This window comes from Microtus ochrogaster, linkage group LG5, assembly GCF_000317375.1.
Source record: "Microtus ochrogaster isolate Prairie Vole_2 linkage group LG5, MicOch1.0, whole genome shotgun sequence".
NCBI lineage: Eukaryota > Metazoa > Chordata > Mammalia > Rodentia > Cricetidae > Microtus > Microtus ochrogaster.
In genome coordinates this window covers 41,716,362-41,742,804 of record NC_022031.1, presented here as the reverse complement: position 1 = coordinate 41,742,804, position 26,443 = coordinate 41,716,362, and the positions used below count along the sequence as shown (strand labels likewise).

Below are 26,443 nucleotides of genomic sequence, written 5' to 3'. Positions count from 1 at the left end.
CCAGCCTGGTCTACAAGAGCTAGTTCCAGGACAGGAACCAAAAGCTACGGAGAAGCCCTGTCTCGAAAAATAAAAATAATAAAAAAAATAAAAAAAAACATTCAACAGTCACCATGTGACTAGGAAATCTGCCCGTAGATATGCAGGAGATATGAAGATATGCATCACTTAGAAAAGTGTGCCTGCATGCCACAGGGCTGTCGTCCAGGGGCCAGAAGAGCACACATATCTATCAGCTGTAAGCAGACAAGCAAAAGTGGTGTATCAACACAAGGGAATATTGTACAACTATGCTCTCACACCTGACACACGCGCATGCACTTACGAAGCTTTGTTCAGTGAAAGAAGCCAGTCACCAAAAGCCACTTAGTACATAGTCCGTTGACAAGGAGTTTCTAGAACAGGGGAAGCCACTGGCAATCAAAGTGTGGTTAGCTGGGTATGGGGGAGGGGAGAAGAGAAGTGACCATCTGGAAGTCATACTTCTAAAGACATAGTTGAGCCTGGAGCCCAGGCAGCTGAGCCCGAGGTCACCTTGCTATCTATGACACCACCCACCCACCTGGTGCAGGGGACAGCAGTGTCACCTGACCTAGCAGCAGCAATCAACTGGCTGGTTCATTTGGCCAGGGAGGGGGATGACTGAGAAATCTGGTCCCAGCTTTAGTGCTACTGTGGGTCTGTCTGTGACTCCTGTGGTGTTTGGGGGGACCCAGGACAAAAGGAAATCCAGCCACCCCCGGCCTCTCTTCCACACACTCGCTCTATTTAATAACTGCTCTTATCAGTCTCCTGGCAGCCTCCTCGCTTCCTGTGCATGCAAATTACCTATTAATTACACTCATATCCGTGGTGCTTCCTGGCAGATCTCCGTGCGCTTTGTCACCAGCGCACACCCATTCTGCTGTGCCCACTGGCACACACAGGCCCCAGCACACACCCATTCTGCTGTGCCCACTGGCACACACAGGCCCGCTCACTTCTGGAACAGCATCTTTGATCCTCAGTAAACACGTGCCTTTCGATTAGTCTCGAGGAACTCAGTCTTCCTGTTCTCATGACCCCGCAACCCAGGCCCACGTTGGGGGGTTTCTGACATTGTCCCCCAGGCTTTGTTTTCTCCCCAGATCACAGCTCAGAGAACCCTAGAGCCTAGCACTGAGAGAGGTGACAACCACTAAGAAATCTGGGGGAGGACTGAGGAGGCAGGAACGGACCAAGGGAGTGCAGCATGAAGAAGTGGAATGGGGTGCAGGAACACATCCCAGGAGGCCTCCAGCGTGTGCTAAGACCGTCAGACTTTGTTCTAACAGACAGTCACCTTCCGAAGTATATGAGCAGGTGACATCCCAGACATCCCGGACATCCCAGGCAGTACGCAGCAGACAGAGAGGAGGATCAGGTGTCCCTTGTCTGATGGTAAGAAGAAAGACACGGTGAATGACATAGAACACAGAAGACCCACATGTCCCAAAATCAGTAGAGTCATGGGTTTCATGGTCTGAAGTTGAAAAATCCTAGGAACCATCTCTGCCTCTTACAAAGTGTGTGTGTGTGTGTGTGTGTGTGTGTGTGTGTGTGTGTGTGTGTATCTTTTGCAAGTTGAAGAGTCTAGAAAGTTCTACAATTTATAATTTTGAATTAGTCCATTACTTTTAATGTTTTACAGTAGGAAAATCTCTTAATTAGCGTTCGCCAATCCTCTGGTCCTGGGACCAGCTTGCTGTTTGTTTACATTTCCACATGCTGAGGCCCATTCTCTACACCACACACCTGAAGGGAAGCATCTCCCCATGGGTTCAGGGAGGCCTGAACCCCTCTACCTCAGAAAGCTACAGAGAACCAAACTGGGGAGACTGGGGCAGAAGGAAGTCTGCTGAGCTGTTCCGGTAAAACACAACAAGCTAAACTGAAAGTCTCAAATGCTCCACTGTTTTCCTTCCGTCTCACTTCAGGCTGTGTTGGCTTAAAATCAGGAAGTCAGCATTGCTGTAATAAATCAAAACACAAGGATTTGCTTGGCCATAAAATCTGAATGTGATCTGTTCAGTCTCCCGTCATGGCTGAAAGCGCTTAGTCCGACAGAGGCTCGGGATATTATGGCTGATGCTTCTGACAGCCCCAAACCACTGGCCTCCCAAAGCGTTCCAATCTCAGGCCTACCAGACCTAGGACGCTGGGATCCTGAACAAATGGCTTCCCTACTCTGTGCCTCCATTTCCCTATAGAGCAAGAAGAAAAACTATAAGTAACATAAATACGTTCCCGTGCATGGGAGGATGCGTGAAAGTTGCAGGAGCATCGGCTGTTCTACATGGGGGCTTGGGTATCTGTGGCTCTGAGTCCTCACGGGATCCTCTATGCAAGCCATGGGATGCCGAGGGAACCCTTTCCAAGAGTGAATATGGTGACTGGGCAGAGCACTGAGCCCAGGGCCAGTCTCACTGCATTCCCGTGTTGGCAAGGCTCAGCCAGGCCACAGTAACAAAGAGCCACAGTGTCTCCATAGCTGACACAGCAGAGACTCGGTCCAGCTGTGAGTCCAGGTGGCTGTCCCGGACAGCCATCTTCTTCCCGGAGGCAATTTGCCATCTGGACCACAAATAAAGCGGCATGGCTCTCACAACAACTCTCCGTACTTCAGCCCACGTGGGTCAGCTGACACGTCCACCTCCAGCCCATTGGCCAGGCCTAGTGCCCTCAGATGGCTATCGGGGCTAAGATGTGGGTACGTAGCGGGATGTCAGTGTGCACCAGTCTGTGCTGCCTCTGACCCCTCCTGTCAGCCCCTGTGCCCCCCTCAGCCCAGATCCCCCCCATCTATAATTAGCACAGATACTTCCTGTCCAACCACACTGGCTCAGAGTCCCGGAAGATCGTAATGGTGAAAATTAAGCTTATGTTACAGGCTTGCCTTCTCACTGGGCCAAAGGCAGGTACATTCTCTGGGTTTTTTATAAGTCTAACTTCCCAGATCTCATCCCTACTCATCTTCTCTCAGGTTGGGCCTCTGTCATCCTTTTGGCCCCAGATCATTAAGGTCATTTATCAGTAGCCCTTGTGACCTAGTTTTGAAATAGCATGCTGAGTGATACATCCTGCCACAGAAAGGAGACATGGAAAAGTCAGGAGGGGTGATGGGAGGCCAAGGGGCCCCTTCTTCTACGTGCATGGGCGTCCATGTGTGCAAGTGTGTGTGTGTGTGTGTGTGTGTGTGTGTGTGTGTGTGTGTGTGTGTATTGTGCCGTGAGCCTCCTCAATGGGTGTTGTTACATAACCAATGCTCAGGGGACAGCCCCAGGTAAATAGGATGCTAGGCATGCAGAGGGGACATCAGGTTAGACCCCCATGGCCCATGGAAATAGTAAGTAATGTTAACAGTTAAGGGGAGCTCGGTAGAGAAAGACATAGACAGTGTCCTGTGCAGGCAGAGTTGACATTTACCCAGAAAAGAGCAGGCAGGGTGGATGAGCTCTGTCCCTAACCTCAGAGGGGCTGTGCTGAACTGAAGGAAGAGGCCCCAAGGACAGAGTGGAGGCATGTGGAGAAGTCCCTGGATCCAGCTTAGGCAGAAGAGAACGTTTCTCCTGAAGCCCTGCCTAAGGACAAGTAAACTGGGCTCCCCTAGGAGGTGGTGAGATCCTCACCACTAGAGGTATGCAGAGAAAGGCTGGGAGCCCAGGAGGATTCTCTTCAGAGACACAGTGCTGCCTTTTAGACCATTCCCCGCAGGATATGCAACAGCTTCACATGCTCTCTGCTCGCCGTTCCTTGCTGAAGGGGATGAGAGAGACGAGGGGCGAACAGCTTCGTGCTCTAACCCGGGAGCACCTTGTCATCCCTAGTGACTCTGGCAGCAGCACAGAGCCGACAACCCCAGCAGGCTTGAAACAATAAGGAAGGGGTGCACACTCTGTGGCCTCTGGCCACACGGGGATCCCCACTTCCACCCAACATGGCAGCAGCCACAGCAGCTATTTTTGGAGCTGTCTCTACGGCAGCACACTTTGGGGCTTCCAGGATGATGCTTCATGGAATGACAAGGGGAAAATCAAATGCCTGCATTGTTCTCGCCCGTGTTACACGGGCGTGCGTGTCTCGTGGCCTTGTCGTCTTTTGTCTCCCCGTGTTCTTACTTAAATGCTTAGAACAACCCTCTAGCAGGTGATGCCAACATTTCTCCAAAGACAAGTGAGCATGCAGTGGTCCTGGCATGGCAACCCCGGTACAGCACAGCAGCCCGCCATCACACCAGGGCCCCAAGGGAATTCCAGGCTACCTTTAGCCGCATGCAAACTGTCGATTTGGAGCAGAAGCAGGGACTAGGAGAGGAGGCAATCCGACTCCACCAGGCAGCGCCCTTCCTTTCTCCTTGGTGAGCAGGAATGCCCAGAGTGCCAGAGAAGAACATGTCGTGCAAGGAGGGGCTTAAGCGTCAGCTGTGTGACCTTGGCTGAGGTCCATGGGGCTCTGGGCTCGGTTCTTTCCTGTTCAGGTGGGACCAAGGCTAATGGCTATGGAATGATCAGGGTGGGTGGCAGAGCAAGGAACTGATGCAATGACCAATGTAAGACAGAGCTTGCACGCGGCCAGAGTAGAGTGGCCAGGCTCTGTCCTGGTCCCCTGGCACAGTGTCCTGATTGTAAGCCTCTTCACACCCTAGTTCTGTCACTTTCCTCTTCACGGGAGACTGGGCTGGAACTTGACAGCCAGCGTAGTCTGTAAGCCGCCAGGTCTAGTACTGAGTGAGGAGCTGCTGATATGGCTGTGTGACCAGGCCCTGGCTGAGCTGTGTACTCCCATTGCCTCAAGGTCAGAGACTGGGTAGGAGAGAGCTCAGCCCTGCCAACTACGGGGCAGGAAAGCCTGGACATAGCTTGTCTCACTTCAGGGGACCCAGAAGTCACCTAAATTTGGAGGCAATTGTCCCCTCAGAGACCTTGTAATTTAAGGGGTTAGCAAAGCAGGAGGAAAATATGGAGAAGATGGGATAGCCCTGGCCAGCTTAGGGTAGGGTTCCCATCCTCCCCTGAGTCATAAGCACAAAGGATAAGATACTGCACTGGGCAGTACCAGCGGCTGCAGAGGCTACTCTGGAAAATGTCAGGAAGGGAGCACCATCCAGGGGCATCTGAGATCTCCTCCTGGCACACCACACTGTCGGCTACCCTGTGTTAGAGCAGAGGTTTGGAGATCCTGTGACCTTGGTGCCAGTGCCAACTCTGTCCCTTGTTATACCTCTGTGACCTAGAGCTTGTTACTCAACCTCTCTGAGCCTCACAGTGTCCCCTAGCACAGAGGGTGTCCTGGAGCCAAGCCCAGGATGATGGATGAATAAAGTGAGCTCGTCATGTGACACACTTGGTCTAGAACCTGACCCAAAGCAAGTGGTCAGTCAGGGCAGGGATTAGCAGGAGGAGGGACAAGCGGTGGGGACAAAGAAAGCAAAGCACAGGAGACACGCACCACTGTAGGAAAGAAAGGCCTGGAGAACAATTGTAATGGCTGCCTGAAGAGTAAAGGCAGGACCCAACCCGGGGTGATTCTGAGCCAGGGGATGCGGTTGGATGGGTAATGGGACTGCCACCGAGGCAGACAAGAGGATTAAGAACTTTCCTGCAGCATGGAAGCCACTGGTGCGGCTGGGTGGTGAGGGACATTTAGAAGTGACCAGGTACTAAAGGCCTCAGGAGCCTGGGACAGGAAGCAGTTGCCAGGGGTCAAACCTCCACCCAGGTTTGTGAATTAGCCACTCCGTGTAGCTGCTCAGTGAGGGGTAGGTGGGCATCATGAAGGAACCAGAAGGATTAGGGAGACACCTGGTCAAGGTCTTACCTGGTGGATAGTGACTGTGGCCACTCTTGGGACCAGCAAATCCAGGAGCAGTGACAGGTTGAAGGGAAGAGGGTGGTGAGCTCACGTTGGCGAATGCTGGGCTAGAGGGGTGCCCATAGGCAGGAGGGGGACAGGATGTCAGTGGAGATCCCTAAGAAAGACCCAAAGTGGGAAGGACAGGGTGAGCAGAAGCTGGGAGACCTGTAATGCTCCAAGGGGCCCTGCACTGGGTCTCTTGGAGTTGCCCAGGGGCCACTGGGAGCTTTCCTAGCTTAGAGGAGCATCAAAACCAGTGCCCACAGAACTGGGTGTGGAACTGCAGGAGGCAACGATCACAGGCTCCGTCTCAGGCCCAGGAACAGAAGAGAAGATCCGAGAGAGTGGAAAGAGAGAGACAGGAAACAGGCGTGACAGTGAGGTGGATCTGAGGTGATCTCAGAAGCGAATAGCTTGCTGCCTTCTCCCCTGTGGTCAGGTTCCCTCAGTGCTGGGTACAGGACAAATGACCTGTGCTCAGGACTTGGTACTGTCACCTTGACTAGGGCTGTGCTGCCTCGGTGTCTGAGGAACCCACGTTTCTCCTTGTTCCTGCTATCTCTCTCTGTCTCTGGCTGTTGTTTGTCCTTGGCTCACAGACGGCAAGTGGGAGGGGACTCTACTCTCAGGGGTCCCCTGAACGCACCTGTGAGGTCAAACTTCAGCAGCAGGGCCAAGTGTCTGCTGCTTGCTGGGAGCTGCTGCCTTAGCGTCCCCAGGGCTGCCCTTATAGGACAGGAGGAAATAGATTTGCTTTCCCAAGGTCAGCAGGGATACTTTCCACTCAGCATTGTCACTTCAGGTGACCATGTGGCTAATTATATTCCCCACGGCAGCAGAGACCTCCCAGGAAGGTCTGCCTCCAACCCCAAGACCGACTCTGGAAATCCTGAGCCAGCTAAATGTCTGCCTTTCCTGTTGGCTCCTGGGCCAGTTCCTGCTCACAGCCCCAGCACTCCGTACAGGCCTCCAGCCCTCCCTGGATATTGGTAGAAATTCTTGAACACATATACACAGAGGGCAGTGTTCCTAAAGGGACTTCCCTCCAGCTTCCAGTGCAGCAGGTTCCCCAGCACTTTGTACCTGGGAGGGAGGGGGGCTGCCTGCTTCCCATCCACAGACTTCATCACCAGCTGCTCACACCAGGTTCTGGCACTTCGCTAGGAAAACTTGGGAGAAAACGTTCCTAAGAGCTGGGGAGATAGCTCAGCTGGTAAAGCCTGCCTTGTAAGCATGAGGACATGGATCTTGAAGCATGCATGATTAATAAAAACTCAGAGACAGAAATTGGGGTTTAACCCGAAAACCAGAAAAGCAAAGCAGCCAGCCACTGGCTTTTACCTCGACCTCAGTCTGAAAATGGCGATCCTGTGTCCAGGAATCTCAGAATGAGGCTGTGTATGAGAGTTGTCTCCTCCCGTTTTATAATCCTCTCAACTCCTGAGATTAAAGGCGAGCACCAAGCAGTTTCTATGGCAACTTGTGTGACTACTGGGATTAAAGGTGTGTGTTATCACTGCCTGGTCTGTAAGGCCGACCATTGGAACTGTTTTACTCTCTGGTCTTCAGGCAAGCTTTATTTATTAAAATACAAGTGAAATGTCACTACAGATCCAATCTCTACAACCTAAAGCTGGACACTGATGGTGCAAACCTTTAATCCCAGCACTCAGGAGGCAGAGGTAGGCAGATCTCTTGAGTTCGAGGCCAGCCTGGTCTACAGATCTAGTCTCGGGACAGCCAGAGCTACACAGAGAAACCCTGTCTCAGAAAAACAAACAAAGCCAAGCATGTCAATGCCTATAATCCCACAACTGGGGGGACGGAAACAAGAGGATCCTAGGGTTCTCTGGCTTCTCAGCCCAATTGGCAAGCCCCAGGCCAAATGAGAAATACGATGTCAAAAACTAAGCTTGACAGCTCCTGAGGAACAGCAGCCAAGCTTTTCCTCTGGCCTCCACATCTCCACATGCATGTACAGGTATGGGCACATGCACCACACACACACACACGAACATACATGGACACACAGAGAAGCAAAGGCTCCTTCGGGCTTCCTCTTGACTCTAAAGCATGAGTGGAGACATCAGTCCCCGTAAAGGCTACACTTGAAGTACAAGCAGCCCACCCTCACTATGGCAGCACTGATCCAAGGCTACCCCAAGCCCAGGTTACCCCATGTTGCCAAGGGGCTTGTGTATTCCAAAAAAAGCTAGAAATATGTGTTCCATATGAAGTCACTAGAGTTTTACCCACTAGCGAAGTTAAAAATGGTCCAAGTGAAGTGTGTCTGCAGACCACCAATCTATCTCTCACCTCTGAAGCATAAGGACTGTCTCCTCAAGTCCCTTGCCTCCCATTCCTGGTTGCTAGGTCATCCTTGCATTTGTAGTGGGGGTAGGGTGGGGATTCTAGGTGCAAGACACTGGTCTCCCTTGACTTAGCGAGTTCGCTGAAGAGTGTTCAGGCCCTGCAGACCCCCTAGGAGACAACAAACCCACAGCCCCTCATGAAAGTCCCCCTTGAGGAGCGCTGGTTGGCTCAGAATCATTGGCTGTGCCAAGAAGGTCTTTTGCTTCCCAGGATGCGAGACCAGCAGGGAAGTGCACAGGTGCACAAGCCCACACCGTGCTGTGCAGAAGGCCTCTCTCCCTGAGAAGAGATGCGGAAGGCGGTGGAGATTTCCCGCGTACTCTGTGGGAAGGCTCTCTGGCCTAGACTCTGCCTCTGCCTTGCTAAGCCCTCTCACACAAGTGTCTCGTCTGCTCTGCTCTACGTGGATATAAAACTCCTATTCCTTGCCATACTGCCCTGAGGTCAGTCCAGGAGAGCCTGCTAGATGAACACCTGCAGCCGCTGCAGCACAGGTGGCTGCACCGTGAGCCTCAATCCCCCCACGGCTGTGGCTTACAGAGCCTTGGAATGTCCACTGGACCCCAAGGTCATACTCAAGACACCTCTGAGAGTGGAGAGGTCCTTGCTGTCTCGGTCCCACTTCGCATCCCCGGGCGGTTAGTGCCTTCCCTCATTACTTTCTGGACACAGTTCAATGATCCAGCCTCTGCCTTTGCCCCGGCTGTTCCCTCCAGCACATAGGACAGAGGCCAGAACATTGCGCCAATACTTGCCGCGAGTCCTTTTCTGGGCCTCGGTTTCTCTAATATGAAAAGAAGAGCTAGGTTTGTACATAAACTTCTTAGTGTTTGCAAACTGAGTCGGGGAAGAGAGTGGCTGTCACGAGACTAAAGGGCACAGTGGTGTTTAGTGCGTAGGCCCAGGGTATCCTGCAAAGCACAGATACCCCCTCACCATAAAGACCAGCACTCTGCACCCACAAAGGAAAAGCTACCAGGAGTGTCCTCAAGGGTACCTGGGGATGATGTCATACTTCCCTGTCCGATCTGTGATTCTAGGGGCAGGTAAAAACTTGTAATCAAAATGTTCAAAATGTAATTCTTCTTCTTGCTGGTGGTGGCGCACACCTTTAATCCCAGCACTCAGGAGGCAGAGGCAGGCGGATCTCTGAGTTTGAGGCCAGCATGGTCTCCAGAGTTCTAGGCCAGCCAGGGCTACACAGAGAAAGGAAAGGAAAGGAAAGGAAAGGAAAGGAAAGGAAAGGAAAGGAAAGGAAAGGAAAGGAAAGGAAAGGAGGGAGAGAGAGAGAAATTCTTACCTGAAGTGACAGCTTCTAGCCTGCTGCTGAGATAAGCAGCCTAGCCCCTGAGGCTTCTGGAAGGTTCCTCCTGGCTGCAGCACTCTGAGACTCTTGCAGTTGAAGAGAATAATGACGGTTGACACATCAGGAGGCCTCTCAGCTTCTGCGGGCGTAAACACACCTGTTAGTTACCCCCCCCCCCCGTCATTTCCCTGCTAGCCCTGGGAGTCTGCAGGTGAGGAAACCAGGGCTTAGAGAGGCCTGTGTTCAAACTCACACAGCTGCGGAGTGATGGAGACCATGCTCTCTCTCTGCCCAGGTTTCCTGTTAGGGTTCTCCATCTTCCCCCAAAAGAGGCAGCATCGACTAACCTGCCCCAGAAAAAAGGCATCTCAAGGCACCGAAAATAAATCCCCCGAAAGTTACATGCTCACCAGCACATACACACTCACTCAGGCACACACACACAGGCACACACACACACGCAGGCACATACGCAGGCACACACACATACATCGATACATACAACAAGAAGAAAATCTACCAATTTTCTTGGTAGAGCTGACACAGGGGCTCACACAGCTGGCCTGGCCGTGTCAGGCGTTCCCACTTGTTCATTCCTGGGTTTGGGGATCTCACGCTATGTCAGCACTTTGGAAGAGCCTCTCTAGAGGGACTGACCTGAGACAGGCCTTCCATCTGAGCGTCCCACACGATGTTGGGGTTCTTTGGGGAAAACCTATTACCTCTGCTCTTTACAGCAGCGCTGTGTGGCTTGCCCAACACCTGGGTTGGCTAGGACACTGGCATCAGAGTGGTCTTGGACACCCAGGCTCTAGTGCCTGCATGATGTACAGCAGGGAAATACAGAAAGAGCTCCTATGAAGGAGTAAATGATAGAATGATGGACAGGGGTAACCACCTGCCTTTGACCCAGCTCCCATTCGCTATGCAGTGCACTGAGAGCGGCAAGGGCAATGGCGCTGGGAGACAGTAAGTGCGAACACACGAATTTGCCTCCAGCACCTACGTAAAAAGTCAGGCACAGGGCTCACATGCTTGCAATCTCAGAACTAGGGAGGTGGAGACAGACAAACTCCTGAGGCTCCCTGGCCAGCCAGCTCAGCCAAACTGACAAGTCCCAGGTCCAACAGAGAGACAAGAGACCCTTTGTCAGAAAAACAAAGGGGATGGGTCCAAGAGTGACCTCTAGCCTCTGTACTGACATAAACAGAAATATACACATTCATATATGTACACACACACACAAACACACATACACACACACACGCAAACACCAATAAGGGTCTCCCTTTGCAGCTAGGATGCTAAAACCTAAAAAAAAAAAAAGGCTTGCCAAAGTTCTCCCAATAAGACTGGGCCAGGACCAAGGTCTTTATCCTTCCAGGCCCACGTGGGTGGACCCAGGTGCTGACCTGCCTGCCCACATGATGTGCCTGGGGGCTGCTGACCTACATTGTCAGCAACTGCATCCTACAGAGGGACTCAGGCCAGCTGCTCTCCTTCCCGTGCACAGATGAGGTAGGCTTTCCCAGACAGCTTGTGGATCCCTCCTGCTGAGCAGAGCTGGACCAGGAGCCAACATGTCTGCCCTCCGGCCATGCCAAGCAGGTGTCCACAGAGCCCTGCCACGCAGGCAAGCATATCCTTAGCTTGGGTTCAGCCTTCTCGGAGTACCAGGGCTTCTAAAATCTTCTACCGAATGCTCAACAGTGAAGTCGTTCCCCACTGAAGCACAAAACAGGTTCATACCTATGGTCTCCTTAGAGTTTAGCAGGATGCTTAGGAGAAGCAGGGCAGTGTGGGTTAGGTTAGAAGGGCAAGTGGTGAGGTTGGGAGAAATACCAGAAATCCCTGTGACTTAGCAGCTAGAGGGCCTGGGCTGCTTACTCAGTTAGTTATCTGTGCCTCTGCGTCCTGTAGAGTGAACATAAGATCTTGCTGCATTCTGAGAGTGGCATTCTTACCCTAGCAACCAGCAGGAGGTGAGTCGTAGCCTTACCCTTGCTTATCCATTGTTTTTCCATTACCATTGCATGGGAGGAGGTCTCCCTGGACCACCTCTCATGGAAGCCACCCAGTCCTAAATGGGCGATCCATGAGAGCAGGACACTCTTCTGTCCTGCTGGCAGTGACATTCCTATGCCCACAGCAGTACCTGGAAAATAAGGTTGCTTTAGTGGTTATGGGATGGATGGTTGGATGGATGGATAAGTACCTGACTAATTGCCAGGTGAGAAAAATGGAAGGAAGGGAGAAATCGAGAGAGAATGGAGCAGACCGCAAATCTTCACAGTCCGTCATCCCAAGAAAGAGCAGCGCTGTTAAGCCAGAGGAGATGCAGTCCTTGGAAGAGAGGCAGACCCGAGGACCAGGAACACAGGCCCTGGACTGCGTGGTCAGCCCACAGTGAGATGAGCCCAGGGCAGGGTCGCATCCCCGAGCAGCCCCTCTCATAGCTGCCCTGGAAGCTGAGTGGCTCTACCACAGTGCTTGGACATCTGGCCTCAGTGGCCTCTGCTAGGCCAATCGATACTTCCCTGTGTCTCAGGGAATGCCTCTGACAGCTTCCCCATTTTCAGCCTCGCTGAACTCCTGATTCTGTGTTCCCAGAAGCAGGTAGATTAATCCACAGCACACCACACAGTTCTCTGGTGACCTCTAGTGGCAGTTTGGTACGTGACAATGATACCTCAAAAACTCTAAGGTGGCGACTCTTCCTCCCCATGGGTATGACTCCCGCAAGTCTGCTTGAGGACCCAAGTCCCACGTGGGATCTGGATAACCCAACAATGGCTTGCTTAGTTTGCCTTGAGATTCGGTACCAGGGTCCCTCGACTGTGTTGAAAGACTCCCATCATCGCCTAACCTCCCAAGGACAGGAACCTCATTGCTTCTGATGGAGAGGGGGCAGCAAGAGGACGATGTGAAAAGCCTCTGCTCCTGCATCCTGATGTCTGCGTGGTTGTCACTGCTGACCTTGGGAACAAGTTCATTCTGTCTCCATAATTAAACCAGGAAGCTTATCTGGAAACCATAGCTCATGATGGATGCATCCCAGTCCCTGAGGGTGCTGTGAAGGGGTCATCTCCAGCCCAGGCCACCTCAGGAACCTCCTGCCCCTTCTAACACTCCTGTTCACATGTGGACTCCAACCCCATAGACTTGAAGAAACAAAGCCAATGTCTTTCATGGCTTGGCACAGCTAAGGAAGGGGACATAGAGCCCAAAAGAGCATGCAGTCAAGCAATCTAAAAATAAGATGGCCTGAACCCATAGACCCCAACCTCTTCCTGTTTCCATACGGGAACACCATCTTTTCTCACCCACGGGAACCCAGGCAGTGTCTGCCTCCAAAGCCAAGCCTACAGAAGAGCTAGGCGAGGGAGGATTTCTAGTCTCGCGTGCCTTCCACACCATGAGCCCCATCAAAGTGCCCCTTCTTCCTACGATTGACCCTGGGCATGCCCATCTCTTACTGTCAGGAACACCTTCAGAAGAAAACAGCAGCCTGAACACCTTTCTTTGACAATGTGCTCTCGGGGGACCCACTGAACTGGCAAACAGATTTGCTAAGAAAGGTCAACTTTACTAAGTAAATTTCTTGTTGGTATCTCTCTATGAATGGATTCTGAAGCTGTGTTGCGAAAAGGCAAGTCAGTAAATATGATGAGTTGGTTGAAAGTCAGATCTCATTGCAAGAAGAGAGGTGAAATTAGGGAATGGGAGAGGCAAGCAAGATCTCTGAGGCATGGATTTATCTAAAAAAGATAAATGAACAGATATGGACTATATGATACATGGGGGGTAAATAGATGAGCAGTGACAGAAACGTGGATGATTGATAGATGACTGGTAGATGGGAGATAAAGGATTCATAGTTGATAGGTGAATGATACATAGATGATAGATAGGTAAATAGACAAATAATTAATAGATGCTTAAATAATAAAGAAAGATAAATGATAAATAGATCCTTGAAAAGTGACAGATGATAATTGATACTTAATAGATAAAACTAATAGATGATAGATATATGCGCACATATATACATACATATGCACACACATATATACATAGGAATAAAAGTAATGATACCCTCAGGCAGTCCACAAACTACTCAGATGTTGGTTTCTAAACACCATTGCACTGAAAGGAAAAATAACCAGTTCCGATGCTGGGGCAAGGGAAATGCCAGGCGAGCTGAGAACATCCTGTGCCAAGAAACAAGAAAGTGTTCAAAAAATAAAGATGACAGGAACATGTGGGAGAAAGCATCGGAGGCAACATGCCGGCGTTTTCTCTGGCCAGATCTGCATAAGCGAGTCAAAATGCATAATGATAGCAACGGGCTGGGAGACGCTGCATTTAAAAGAACTCACGAGGCCAAAAGTAACGAGGGGAGAGAGAAAGGGCTGTTTCGAGCAGAATGTGTTCTGTCCAGATGGGGTGACAGTTAGCAAATCCCTGGTTCACGGTTCCCAGAGTCACTAGCCCCGAGCTGATGTTTGTGGAACACAGGATCTTCGCAGGGTCTCCCAGCGGCTCCAACAGGTGACTGCTTAATCACAGAGGGGCAAGGCTACCTTTCAAGTGGTGAGGCCACCACAGCCATGTGAGCACAGTTGCTATCCCCAGCCATTGGACAAAGTGTCATCTTATGCCCTGAGGTAACACACGCAAGGGATGTCTCTTCTGCAGGGTTCCTGCCCAACATGTGTGACCTGAAGCCAATCATGACAACAGCCAGTAAATCCACATCAAGGAAGAGTTAACAACAGTTAACTGAGCTGATTCCTCGGGAATATGGATGAAACGAAAGACCAAAGTGAGCCAGGGCGTTGTTTGAGACAAATGCAAGTCAGGGAGACACAAGAAAACACAGTGGACTGGTCCTGGGGTGAATCCTGATTTGGGGGGGAAAAATGCAAGGTTCCTTAAAGTACCCGTTGGGCCCACTGGTGAAGTGTGGAAATGGCTAACAAATAGAGCACCCCACTGTTCCAGCTGGAAAATGTGAGCGTGTAGCCGCTAGACAGTGTCCTCACTCTTAGGACACATGCTGAGATATTTAAGAGTTAAATATCTGATTGGAGAGTTAAATCTGAAGCTTGTCTTCAAGTGACTCGGGAAAGAGGAGTGTCCAGGATAGCTCATTCCAGTCTCTAGCATCTCTGTGGGAAGAGCGCTGTCAAAGAGCTTGCGTAGATCTCTGACCTGTCTCAGGATTGGCTGCCTAGAGTCAGGTACCCACCTCTTGTCCAATCGGCTTTGGCCCAGGCTGTGTCGTGTGATATATAACATGGCTGCCATCACAGCTTCTTCAATGTATGTCTTCCTAGATGGGCTCGCAATGGGCCCTATGTATGGGTGAGCCAAGCTGTCCTGTAATTTCAGCTGCCCAAGCCCACTCCAGGGACTCCTCCAGACCTCTTTGCCCAATGTACAGCCAGTTCTCTCACTTGCTCTTTCAACAAGCCTTACACGTACCTCCTTTGGGCTGAGTTGTTACTGGAATTTTTTTTTTTCCGAGACAGGGTTTCTCTGTGGTTTTGGAGCCTGTCCTGGAACTAGCTCTTGTAGACCAGGCTGGTCTCGAACTCACAGAGATCCGCCTGCCTCTGCCTCCCGAGTGCTGGGATAAAGGCGTGCACCACCACCGCCCGGGAATTTTCTTACTATAATGTTTTTGTTGATTCCTTGAGAATTTGCTACAATGGATTTTGATCCTATTCCATACACACACTCTTCCCCCTAACTTCTCCCATAGCCACCCCATCTTCCTACTCCCCCTAATTTTGTGCCCCCCCTATTTTATATAACCCCAGAATCCAGTTTGTGCTGTCCACACATTTCTGGGTGTGGAGCCAGCCACTGGAACACAGGCAGGGACCACACCCTTAAAGAAAACTGACTCTGGGAGGCTGGAGAGATGGCTCAGTGGTTAAGAGCACTGGCTGCTCTTCCAGAGGTCCTGAGTTCAATTCCCAGCAACCACATGGTAGCTCACAGCCATCTATAATGAGAGCCGGTGCCCTCTTCTGGCCTGCAGGCACACACGAAAGAAAAATTGTGTACATAATAAATAAATAAATTTAAAAAAAGAAAAAAAAACTGACTCTGTCTCCCAGAAGCCATCCATTGTCCATAGTGCCTCAGCACAAATATGGAACACTTCAGGAATTTGCTTGTCGTTGAGCAGGGGCCATGCTAATCCCATCAGTACCATTCCAGTTTGAGATCTGTGCTGCCACTGTTACTACAATCAAGAGTCAGAACCTGGGCCCTGGCAGCCCCGTCAGCCAGGTTTGGCCAGGCTTGAATGAGCACAGTGTCAGCTGGCACTTCCATCCCAGCACGGGAATGCGAGGTCTCCTGGTGCATCACTGGCTGTGGAGTATGGGAGGAAAGGGGGCCTCGGCCAGGGACTCCGCTGCTGGAAGATAGCCAGTCCATCCCCGGGGTTTTTGTTTTCTCTTGATGCAGCCGGACCCAGCAGGCCGGGACATCTCCATCCGCCCACTGCTGGAACACTGCGAAAACACCCACATGACCATCTGGCTCGGCATCGTCTACGCCTACAAGGGGCTCCTCATGGTAAGTGCCAAGCGGCAGGCAGAGTTTGGGGACGCTGCTTTGCCAGGCCTGTTTCTCCTAGGGGCCTTCACAACATGAAAATAAACAGAGCATCCTCCATATGACTAAACCCTTAGTCTCTAAACCTGGTTTCAGACCCCACCACAGCCCTGGGAGACAGGCAGAAGTGATGCCCCCGTTTCCCTCCTGAGGCAAGGTTGTGTTTCCTCTGCAGGCTCTAAGGAAGAGCCCTTCCGGGATTCCTCCAGTGAAGGTGGCTCCAGGCGGTCCTTGACTTGTGATTGGTGGCTTATCTCTAACTCCCTCCCCTCTTCTTTTTAATCCTTATCATTGGATTTAGGGACCAACTAGATGATCTGGAAAAATTCCATTCACAGGTCCCTAATTGTACCTCCAAAGACTCCCTCGCCCACCCACCCCACGCACCGCCGCCAGTAAGGCCACATTCACCGCTTCCAGGGCTCTGGATGTGGATTTACCTGTGAGGGCCAGGGTCACTATTGCAGATTACAGACGGCAAGAAAGCTCTTCCTTTCTCAGCTCAGCACCTTGAGTCCTCATTCCACTCCTTGAAGGTCTAAGAACACGCCACTCTGTCCCTCCTGTCACTGACGCTCTCCAGAGCTCTGCAGGAACCGCCAGGTCTCCAGACAAGCCCGTGCTGGTCACTGCATCCCAGTCAGAGCTACAGTCTTAGGCTCTCACCAGGCCCTGCCACTCGCCACCATGGGCCCCACCCAGGCAGGTCCCTGTGTCTGGTCCATCCTGTGCTTCTTCCTCTGAGAGGTGACCTCTGGGGACTGACGGGATAATGCATGAAGGACCCGCCCAGGGAAGGTTTCCAGCAGACGATGGCTTCCTTGCCTCACCTGGTGTCTGATTCCAAGGCTTCCCTTTCCTAGTAAAGGGATCTGAGAAAGAACCCGTCAGCATGGTGTGGGGCACAAACCTGTAATCCCAGTGTTACTGAACTCGAGGTACAGCCTGCGCCCCAGACAGCCACCCATCCTCTATAAACCAATTAGAACAGCCAAAGCTTTATGAAAAGCAGAAAGGGGAGTTTTCAATGTGAAAACATTGGGAAGATGGCGAAAGACAACTGCAGATATCCCACCCCACCCCATCCTAAGTCCCCTGATACCCCATCCCACCCCATCCTAAGTCCCCAGACACCCCATCCTAAGTCCCCGGACACCCCATCCCACCCCACCCTAAGTCCCCTGACACCCCACCCTACTCCATCCTACCACACCCCTCTCACCCTATCCAAACAGAGGCCCTGGAGCATGAGTGTTATCCCACCTCCCAGGTGCTGCAGGTCAGACCTTAAGAGGTAAAGTGACCTGTTCAGAGTCCATGGCCAGTGACTCACAGAGACCATTCCAAGTGTCTGACTTGTCTCACCTACTTATGTACCATGGATGCCAAACTGGGCCACCCTCAGAAAGCAGTCATCACAGCAATGACAGATGTGGAGTGCCCTGAGTTACGATAAGAAACAAACAGGAGAGGCATTGGTGAGAAGGCCCTGAGAAGGTCTCCAGTCTCCCTCAGTCTTCCTCACTACCACCCAGAGGGGCAGATGTGGCCTGCTCCTGGCCGCCCCTCCCTCAGAGCACTGTGGGGGCTGATGTTTCTCCTTGGGCCTCTCTCCTATCTGCTCCTATCCTGTTTGCTTCTGTAGGGAGATGGGTTGCTTAGGAAGAAAACTGCACGTGAGGGAAAGCCAAAAACAATGGTGACTGAAGAAATGGGTGGTTTCCCTCTGGAACCTGCTCCAGAGGCGCTGAGATGGGGACGCCCACAACCGTGCTGCGCCCACACCCACGCCACACTGTCTAAGATGGCTGCTGGAGCGCCACCCATCACAATCCACTCTTTCTATCTGAAGGGAAGGAATGCAACCCTTTCCCCTGGTGTGCTAGAAAAATACTACACTGGACTCTTCTGGAACTCTATAAACACAGCCCACTCCTGCCACTCCAGTACTGTGTGGCCGCCATTTTTTCCTCTCTGTACCTCAGTGCTCTCCAGAGAGTGAGGGAAAACACTCAAGATCTTATGTGAGGTTCCTTCACCCGTGGCCTCTCATAGGTCTCTGCAGGAGCCAGTCGTGAGTGTGAAGGAGAAACTGGGGGGCTCACACACCCCCGGTCTGCGTTTCCTCAGGATGCAACTTGGGGCCACACATGTAGGCAGTTGGTAGCAACTCGATGCCCCTGCAGTTTGCTGAGCAGGGAGAGGGGCCTCCGCCAGGTAGTGACCGCCTCCCCTTTCTGTCACCATTTCAGTTGTTCGGTTGCTTCTTAGCGTGGGAAACACGCAACGTGAGCATCCCTGCCCTCAACGACAGCAAGTACATCGGGATGAGCGTGTACAACGTGGGCATCATGTGCATCATCGGGGCTGCCGTCTCCTTCCTAACACGGGACCAGCCCAACGTGCAGTTCTGCATTGTGGCCCTGGTCATCATCTTCTGTAGCACGATCACTCTCTGCCTGGTGTTTGTGCCAAAGGTACCTGCCTCTGCCTCTGCCTCTGCCTCTGCCCCTCACGAGGCAATGCAGAACCCACCACACCTGGGGAGGGGGACATGTGGAAACGCACTATGCACACAGGGGAAAAAAGCTAGGAAAGAAAGAGAACAAGATCCCCAGAAACTTCATAAACTTCATCACCCCCGAATTATCAAACTCTTAGTGTTTACTTTGGTACTTAATGTGTTTCCTGTCTATGTGGTGAGGAGAGGAGGGGTTGCATGAGTACCATGTCATACACACGCCTGGACTCAGTTCTCTCCTTCCACCCTGCGGGTGCTGGGGATCTTTTTCCGACCTCCTGGTCTCCGTTTATTGAAAGACTGGAAGCCTTGCCTCTGAAGACCAGAGCACAACTTCTTTTCCCTTGTGTCTTTAACTTAGCTTCCCACCCTTCATCTTTTCCCACACCCACTGCATCCCGGAAGGCGAGTCCATTGCTTTCATGTGCACTTTATCCTTTTTGCTGAACGTTTCGATTATTACAGTTTTTTTTTTGAGACAGGGTTTCTCTGTGTAGCTTTGGCTATCCTAGAACTCACAGAGATACACCTAACTCTGCCTCCAAAGTGCTGGGATTAAAGGCGTGCACCACCACTACCACCTGGCCTATTGTAGATCTTTTTAAAGAACATTTTTTTTTCTACATAACACATTTTTCTTGTTTCCAATTATCTGCTGAAGTGGTCTTGGAAGTGATATTTCTGGGTCATAAGGAACAGCCACATTCAGTGTCGGCTTGCCTCTCAGAGCGCAAGCACTTCCAGCCCTTTGACCCTGTGACACGACACTATCATCCGCAAAGGTCATGCTCGAGAGGCAATTTCTTAACTCAATGGAGTGTTGAAAGATCACACAAAAGTACATAGCTTCAAGTAAGCTTATGATTCTGTGTTGGACAGCACCCATAGCACCCATAGCTCTGCTCAGCCACATATGGCCTGTAGTCATAGTGGGATATATCTGTCACACCAGTCCGGAGGACCAGCTTGGAGAGATATTTGGCAAGAACTATCTTTCGGCCAGGCGGTGGTGGCGCACGCCTTTAATCCCAGCACTCGGGAGGCAGAGGCAGGCGGATCTCTGTGAGTTCGAGACCAGCCTGGTCTACAGAGCTAGTTCCAGGACAGGCTCCAAAGGTACAGAGAAACCCTGTCTCGAAAAGCCAAAAAAAAAAAAAAAAAAAAAAGAACTATCTTTCGCATCCATAAATGAAGTGGCCTTAACCTCTTAGGGACCCATGCAACCTGACCTCAGTGGCCCCAAGGGCCAGAAGACGGTCTGGGAAAGTCACCCCTGAGATAGGAGTGTTAGTAGCAAAGAAGGAGAGAAGAGAGTTTCCTGGGGTTACTGGGGTACCTCCATCCCCGGGCACATTCGTTCAACCAGAACGGACCTGGAGATCCTCCAGTGTGTAGTCTCCATCTCTAATTGTTCACTCCCTACTCAAGTCCCAGGCCAGCGTCAGCACCTCCCTGCCTGCACCCGAACATTCTGCATCCTGAAAAGTGTGCCAGATTCTGTAAGCCCAGCTGTGATTGAGCCATTTGTCATGTCAGCTTTGACAGCATCTCACTGATCTCTGGGCACAGAAGCCAAATTCTCAATGCTGAGTTGTGTTTCAGCTCTCTGGGGGCTCTTCCAGTACCCCGAGAACCCCATCTTCCATTCCACCTGGCCTTCCCATGGTAGCACAAGCCTGTAATCCCAGCATCTGGTAGATAAGACACAGGAGGACCAGATGTTCAAGACCAGGCTGGGCTACATAGGAAATTGAGGCCAACCTGGGCTGTAGAAGAACTTGTCTTAAAAATAAAAGCTGGCAAGATGAGTCAGAGGCTTAAGCCCTTAACACAAAGGCTTGACAGCCTGAGTTGGAACCTCGGAGCCCATAAGGAAAATGGGAAGAAAGAATGGGCTCCTGTTCTCCGACCCTCGCATGCATGCCTTGCTATGTGCCCACACACAGTGATAAATATAATAATAATAATAATAATAATAATAATAATAATAATAATAATAATAATAATAATTGCCCTCCCCTAAGTGCCCTGAGACCCAGACCCCTTTGCCTATACTGGATCTCCCCCAACCTTGGAATTGCCTCCCGCACTGTCCCTTCCAGACAAGCCCCCATCTCCACCCCGGCCCCCACCTCAGCCCCCACCCTAGTCCATGCCACCCACAGCGCAGCAGCTCCTGGTAGCCACTCTATCCTTAATCCCTTCGGGCCTGATGACAATCAAGCCCCTCTTCATACCCACACCCCAAATCTAAGGAGTCCTGATAGAGGCATGGTAACTCCGCCACAGCTCTTAGGCCCAGAGCCCACCTTGGGATGACGAAAATTCTAGAATGCATGGGTAAGATCAGGGCCAAGTCACAACTTTTCTTCTCAGCTTTTTAAGAATTCTTTTTTCATGAGGCTGGGTGTGTTCTACCGTAGCTCACGGCCCAAACTGTGCTTACAGAGAGATCAGGTTCAGGTCCACACACCCAATCAGGTGGCTCACAGCTCCGCCTCTAACTCCAGCTTCAGAAGATCCAGCTCCCTCTTCTGGCCTCCACAGGCAACTGCACCACATGCACACACAACCACCCCCACATACATGTACACATATACATAGAATTAAAAATAAAATGAAAATCTTCATTAATTGTTCAAAATCACACCAGACCCCTGCCCCGTGGAACCTGTACTGTAACAGATGTGAGGGATTTAAGCTGTTAAATGACTTTGCCGGGGCAAACAGGTCGGCAGCTGATCACTAAATTCACCATGGTTGTGGAAGTCTTTACTTTCCATCTCACCGCTGTAAAAAAACGCTCCACAGCAGGACTCCACCCGGGGCCGAGGACTGCCTCTGACTTTAGGTGGGGTGCGGAAGAGCCAGGGTCAGGAGGCCGACTGTCCTGTCCCAGAAGGACTCTAAGGCTCAGTGAGCGGAAGCTGCCTGCCCACTGTTGTGCTCCAGGCTGTGCCAGAGCGGAGCATGAGCCCCAGCCTGACTCTTTCTCAGGGCCCCTGTTAGTCCGGAGTGGGTCCGGGTGGAGGGGCGTGGTTGTGGGGAGAGGAACACGGCAGGAGTCTCACATCAAATCCCCTCTGTGCCTTCAGCTCATCACTCTGAGGACAAACCCCGACGCAGCCACTCAGAACAGGCGATTCCAGTTCACACAGAACCAGAAGAAAGAAGATTCGAAGACTTCCACTTCGGTCACCAGCGTAAACCAGGCGAGCACGTCACGCCTAGAAGGGTTGCAGTCAGAAAACCACCGCCTAAGGATGAAGATCACAGAGGTGCGTCCCCATCTGGAGGCCACGCCTCCTCCTGTCTTGGCCCCTCTGCCTGGCCTCCACCGTCCTCCAGAACACCCCGGGTCATGACAGCAGGGAGTTTGTCATATCTGACCCAAACTTAGTGCCCAGTTGGCCTGGACTCCTAGAATACAAATTCCCCTGATCCAGGACACGTTCAGAGAGGAATCTTGGCGTTTCTTCATGGAGGGCCCACATAACTCTCTGATGCCCAACATGAAAAGAGGGTACAAGGACAGGTGCCACAGACTGTGCTGCCGTGACCCTGTCCTCAAGGTCTGAACTGCTTTTTGAATAGTCCAGGGAGGCCATAGCTAGGGTGCTTCGGGTCTAAGCCACACCCTCAGATAGAATGGAACCCATCTCTCTCTCACTGCCTAGGGTCAGGGGTCTGGCTGAATTTATGTCTGGGCTGAGTCAGGTCAGGATTAACAGCAGCAAAGAGACTTCAAACACAAGAAGCCCCAAAAGGGAAGCTGAGGAAGGAGGGTCACGGGTTTGAGGCCAGTCTGGGTTCCATAGCAGGGGCGCGTCTCAAAAAGGAAAGTGAGCCAAAGAAAGTGTGTTAGCCAGGCCACAGTGGCACATGCCTTTGATCCTGGCACTTGGGAGGCGGAGGCAAGTGTAGATCATTGTGAGTTTGAGGCCAGGCTGGTCTGCAGAGTTCCCGGACAGCCAGGGCTATAGAGAGAGAGACCCTGTCTCAAAAAAAAAAAAAAAAAAAAAAAAAAGCGCATTTATTTCTTTCTCACCTAATGGCCCTGAGGACGGGGTGCCAGCAGAGTCATTTGTGGGGTGAAGGCCCTTCTCCTGCTCCCTGCCACTCCCCAGGCACAGCAGGGTGTAGGCATCGATTCTCAGGAAGGGGAGACATAGAAAGCCCACACAAGGGATCACCTCTTAAGACAACTACACACACATATACCCCCAAAAAAATGCAGTTTGGTTCTGCCTCTCTCTGCTGCCAAAATGTTCATGAGCTTGCTTAGCCACAGAGGATGCTGAGAAATGTAGCCTCCTGCTAGACACTTGCAGGGAAGAAGCCAGTTGCTAGATCAGATATGGCTGCCCAGTTAAATCTGTATTTCAAATAAACGACCGATTGTGTTTTCAGTAAAGCATACTCCATACTGAGTGCAGGCTATACCTAAACTGCAAGGGAGCTTTTGCTCTTTGAGGTTTAAATTCAACTGGGACTTCTGTGTTTTCATTTGCTAGATCCAGTGACCTCTAATAGGGTTCATAGAACCCTGCCACACAGGGAGAGAATCAACACACTTGGTCCATGTACCTGAAATGCTTTAAGACAGGGCATCCCAGCTGGACTGTGACTGAAAAAGCATAGGATAAAACCGGACTCTCTGAACATGGCGAACAATGAGGGCTGATGAGAAGCCAAGGACAATGGCAAGGGGTTTTGATCCTACTACATGTTCTGGCTTTGTGGGAGCCTAGCCAGTTTGGATGTTCACCTTCCTTGATATGGATGGAGGGGGGGAGGACCTTGGACTTTCCACAGGGCAGGGAACCCTGACTGCTCTTTGGACTGGAGAGGGAGGGGGAGATGAGTGGGGGGAGGGGGAGAAGGGTGGGAGGAGGGGGAGGGAAATGGGAGGCTGGGAGGAGGCGGAAACTTTTTTCTTTTTTTTCCTTTTCTCAATTTGAAAAAAAAAAAAAAAGACAGGGCATCCCACACCCGCCTCAGTGGCAAGGAAGAGTCAGCGTTTGCCCCTCTGAGCCCATTGCTAGTCCTCTCTGAATAGCAGGCATCTATCACAAACAATAACATGGCACCATACTAAGCCTTCCATGTCCTTCCAGCAATGCAATCTCCCACTGCAGGAAGCCTGAGCCACGGTTGACAGCCCCAATGTAACATTGTTTGCCCTATTGGGCCACAGTCTGACTTCCCAGTGGGCCCATCCTCCACTCCCAGCCCTGCTACTGTGTAGCACAAATAAAAGTCTTTTTTTTCTTTCATGTAGAAACTTATTAAGCATTAAGTCTGCCCCTGACCTCAGAAGCATGATTGACAGTTAACATGACTCCCTTCCTGTTCTATAGAAGGATACACACTAGCCATCCCAACTCCCATTGCCTACCTCCAACATACCCCCCTGGCTTAGTAACCAGATTCTTCGGTAATCTGGGCGTGACTGAGCCCCATTATACTCAACTCCCCCAGGTGACCCCAGCTGGCTGGAGCCTGGATGATAGTGTGGGACTCAGAGATACGGAGCTCTGCCTTCAGGCCTCCTGGCTGGGGACTGACGGGTCACTGTGGTGACAGTCCTCTAGCAGCTGGTCCCCTTAGGAGTCAGGCAGTGGGCTAAAGTCCCCATTTGTCATCTCACGGAGTCTCCATCCACCCTGTGAGGGAGGAACTGTGATGCCCTTGCACTACAAACAGAGACCGAGACTCAGTACAGAGCCACAAAGCGTAGCCTGGCTCCTGCTGGCCTAACTGGCCTAGTCCCTTGTCCCTGGTTCTTGTCTTGCCTCCTGGGCTTGCTTGGTCCCTCTCAAGGCTCAAATCCAGACAGCCCTGATCCATCTCATGTCAGCTCATGCTTGAATGAGCGTGACAAAGTTCTTCTACATACAGAGGTCATGCCAAGTGGTGGTAGCACATGCCTTTAGTCCTAGCACTCAGAGGCAAGCAGACCTCTGAGCTGGAGGCCGGCCTGGGCTACAGAGCAAGCTCCAAGACAGCCAGGGCTACACAGAGAAACCCTGTCTCAAAAAAACAAAAGAAAAAAAAAAGCTGCAGCAGCAGAACCCTGGAGGGGGCAGGGGCTGGGCCTGGGGACTCAGTCTCAAATGGAGCCTTGTCTTCCAGCTGGACAAAGACTTGGAAGAAGTCACCATGCAGCTACAAGACACCCCAGAGAAGACCACATACATCAAACAGAATCACTACCAAGAACTCAACGACATCCTCAGCTTGGGCAACTTCACAGAGAGCTCAGGTGAGAAGAGACGGGGCCCAGAGATGGGACCCATCACTTTGTAGATGAAAGTGAGGCTCAGAGAAAGGGGGGGGGCACCTGGTCTGGAGCCATGCACACAGGCCAGGCTGACACACTGGGTCCTCATCTCCTGCCTACAGCTTCAAGTCTCTCCGGAGCCTGCTCCCCACATCGCCAGCCCTGAGCTTTACCTTCTTACCCTCAGGCACCGTGTCCACTTGTATACAGTGCAGCGGCGCCCCAGGGTTCTCACGGGGACACTCTATTTCCCTCTCTGTTCCTCGGAGTTGATTTATAGTTACTCCTGAAACAGTGTTTCACGGTTCAAGATGCAGCTCATCTGTATACAGGAAAAGAACAATCAGGTGACTGTGTTACAGTGTCCCTCTTACCAACCACATGAGAAGAGTAGGTCACCGTGACATGGGCCGCTCTCTATCTACCTCTCAGCAAAAGCCAGTGTGGGTGGATGTTTGGAAGAGGACGTTTGCCTTTGATGATGGAAATCGCGCCAGCCCTCGCAAATACGAACTGTTAAACTTGAGTTAGCAGCTTCCCAAGCAGGCATCCACCCTTGGAAATACATCCACGTAGGAAATGCATCCTACGTGCTCAACACAACATTATTAGTCAGTAAGAAAGACTCCCACTAATGTACATGCGCATCATTTAGAGTGACCTCATTGATTATGAAACAACAGAGCCATTGTATAGCCACTTAGGAGTGTGGTAAGGGATAGGAAGACAGCTGAGGAGCAGGGTAGAGTCTACCTATCATGTTTGAGGCCCTGGCTTCCGTTCCTAGCAATGATGGGAGGTAGTAAAGGGTCTGGAGAAATGGTTCAGTGGCTAAGAACATGCCTTGAGAGGACCCGGGTACGGTTCCCAGCACCCACACTGAGCAGCTCATAACCAGCTGTAGCTCTAGTTTCCAGGGGTCTGATGCCCTCTTCTGGCCTCCTTGGGCATGCCTGAGGATCACGTAAACTCATACAGGCACACACATATACATTAAAATAAAAAAATCTCTTTAAAATTTAAAAAAGATATGAGAGTGATCTCCAAGTGCGAGAAGCCAGCATTACGGTGTACATACATACAGAGGCATGCAGCCTGTCTTAGTTAGGGTTTCAGTTGCTGTGAAGAGACATCATGACCATGGCAACTCTTAAAAAGAAAACTTTAGCTGGGTGGTGGTGGCACATGCCTTTAATTCCAGCACTCAGGAGGCAGAGACAGGTGGATCTCTGTGAATTTGAGGTCAGCCTGTGTAGTATTAGGAGCGGCGGGCTACTTCCCGCCACTCGGCTAGCTTTACCCGAAATAATTACATGGACACCGCATTCTTTCAATCACTGCTTGGCTCTTTAGCTCCAGCCCTTTTCTCGGCTAACTCTCGCACCTGGACTAACCCATTTCCAATCATCTGTGTGTAGCACCCCAAGGTGGCTTACCGGGAAGATTCTAGCCTACG

The 26,443-nt window shown here is 51.4% G+C and overlaps 1 protein-coding gene and 1 non-coding gene across 2 annotated transcripts in view; one reads left to right on the top strand and one right to left on the bottom strand.

Annotated features, from left to right (window-relative positions):
• The window catches only part of Gabbr2 (gamma-aminobutyric acid type B receptor subunit 2), a 344,134-nt gene that overhangs the window by 305,739 nt on the left and 11,952 nt on the right, over positions 1-26,443 (top strand). The window contains exons 14-17 of the mRNA XM_013351873.2: positions 16,034-16,144; positions 18,436-18,660; positions 21,800-21,982; positions 24,840-24,969. Of these exons, the coding sequence (XP_013207327.2) occupies positions 16,034-16,144; positions 18,436-18,660; positions 21,800-21,982; positions 24,840-24,969 (649 nt within the window). The remainder of the gene's footprint in view (positions 1-16,033; positions 16,145-18,435; positions 18,661-21,799; positions 21,983-24,839; positions 24,970-26,443) is intronic.
• On the bottom strand, positions 15,708-15,811 carry LOC113457790. The gene has a single exon (XR_003378284.1). It is a non-coding gene; the product is annotated as a U6 spliceosomal RNA (small nuclear RNA).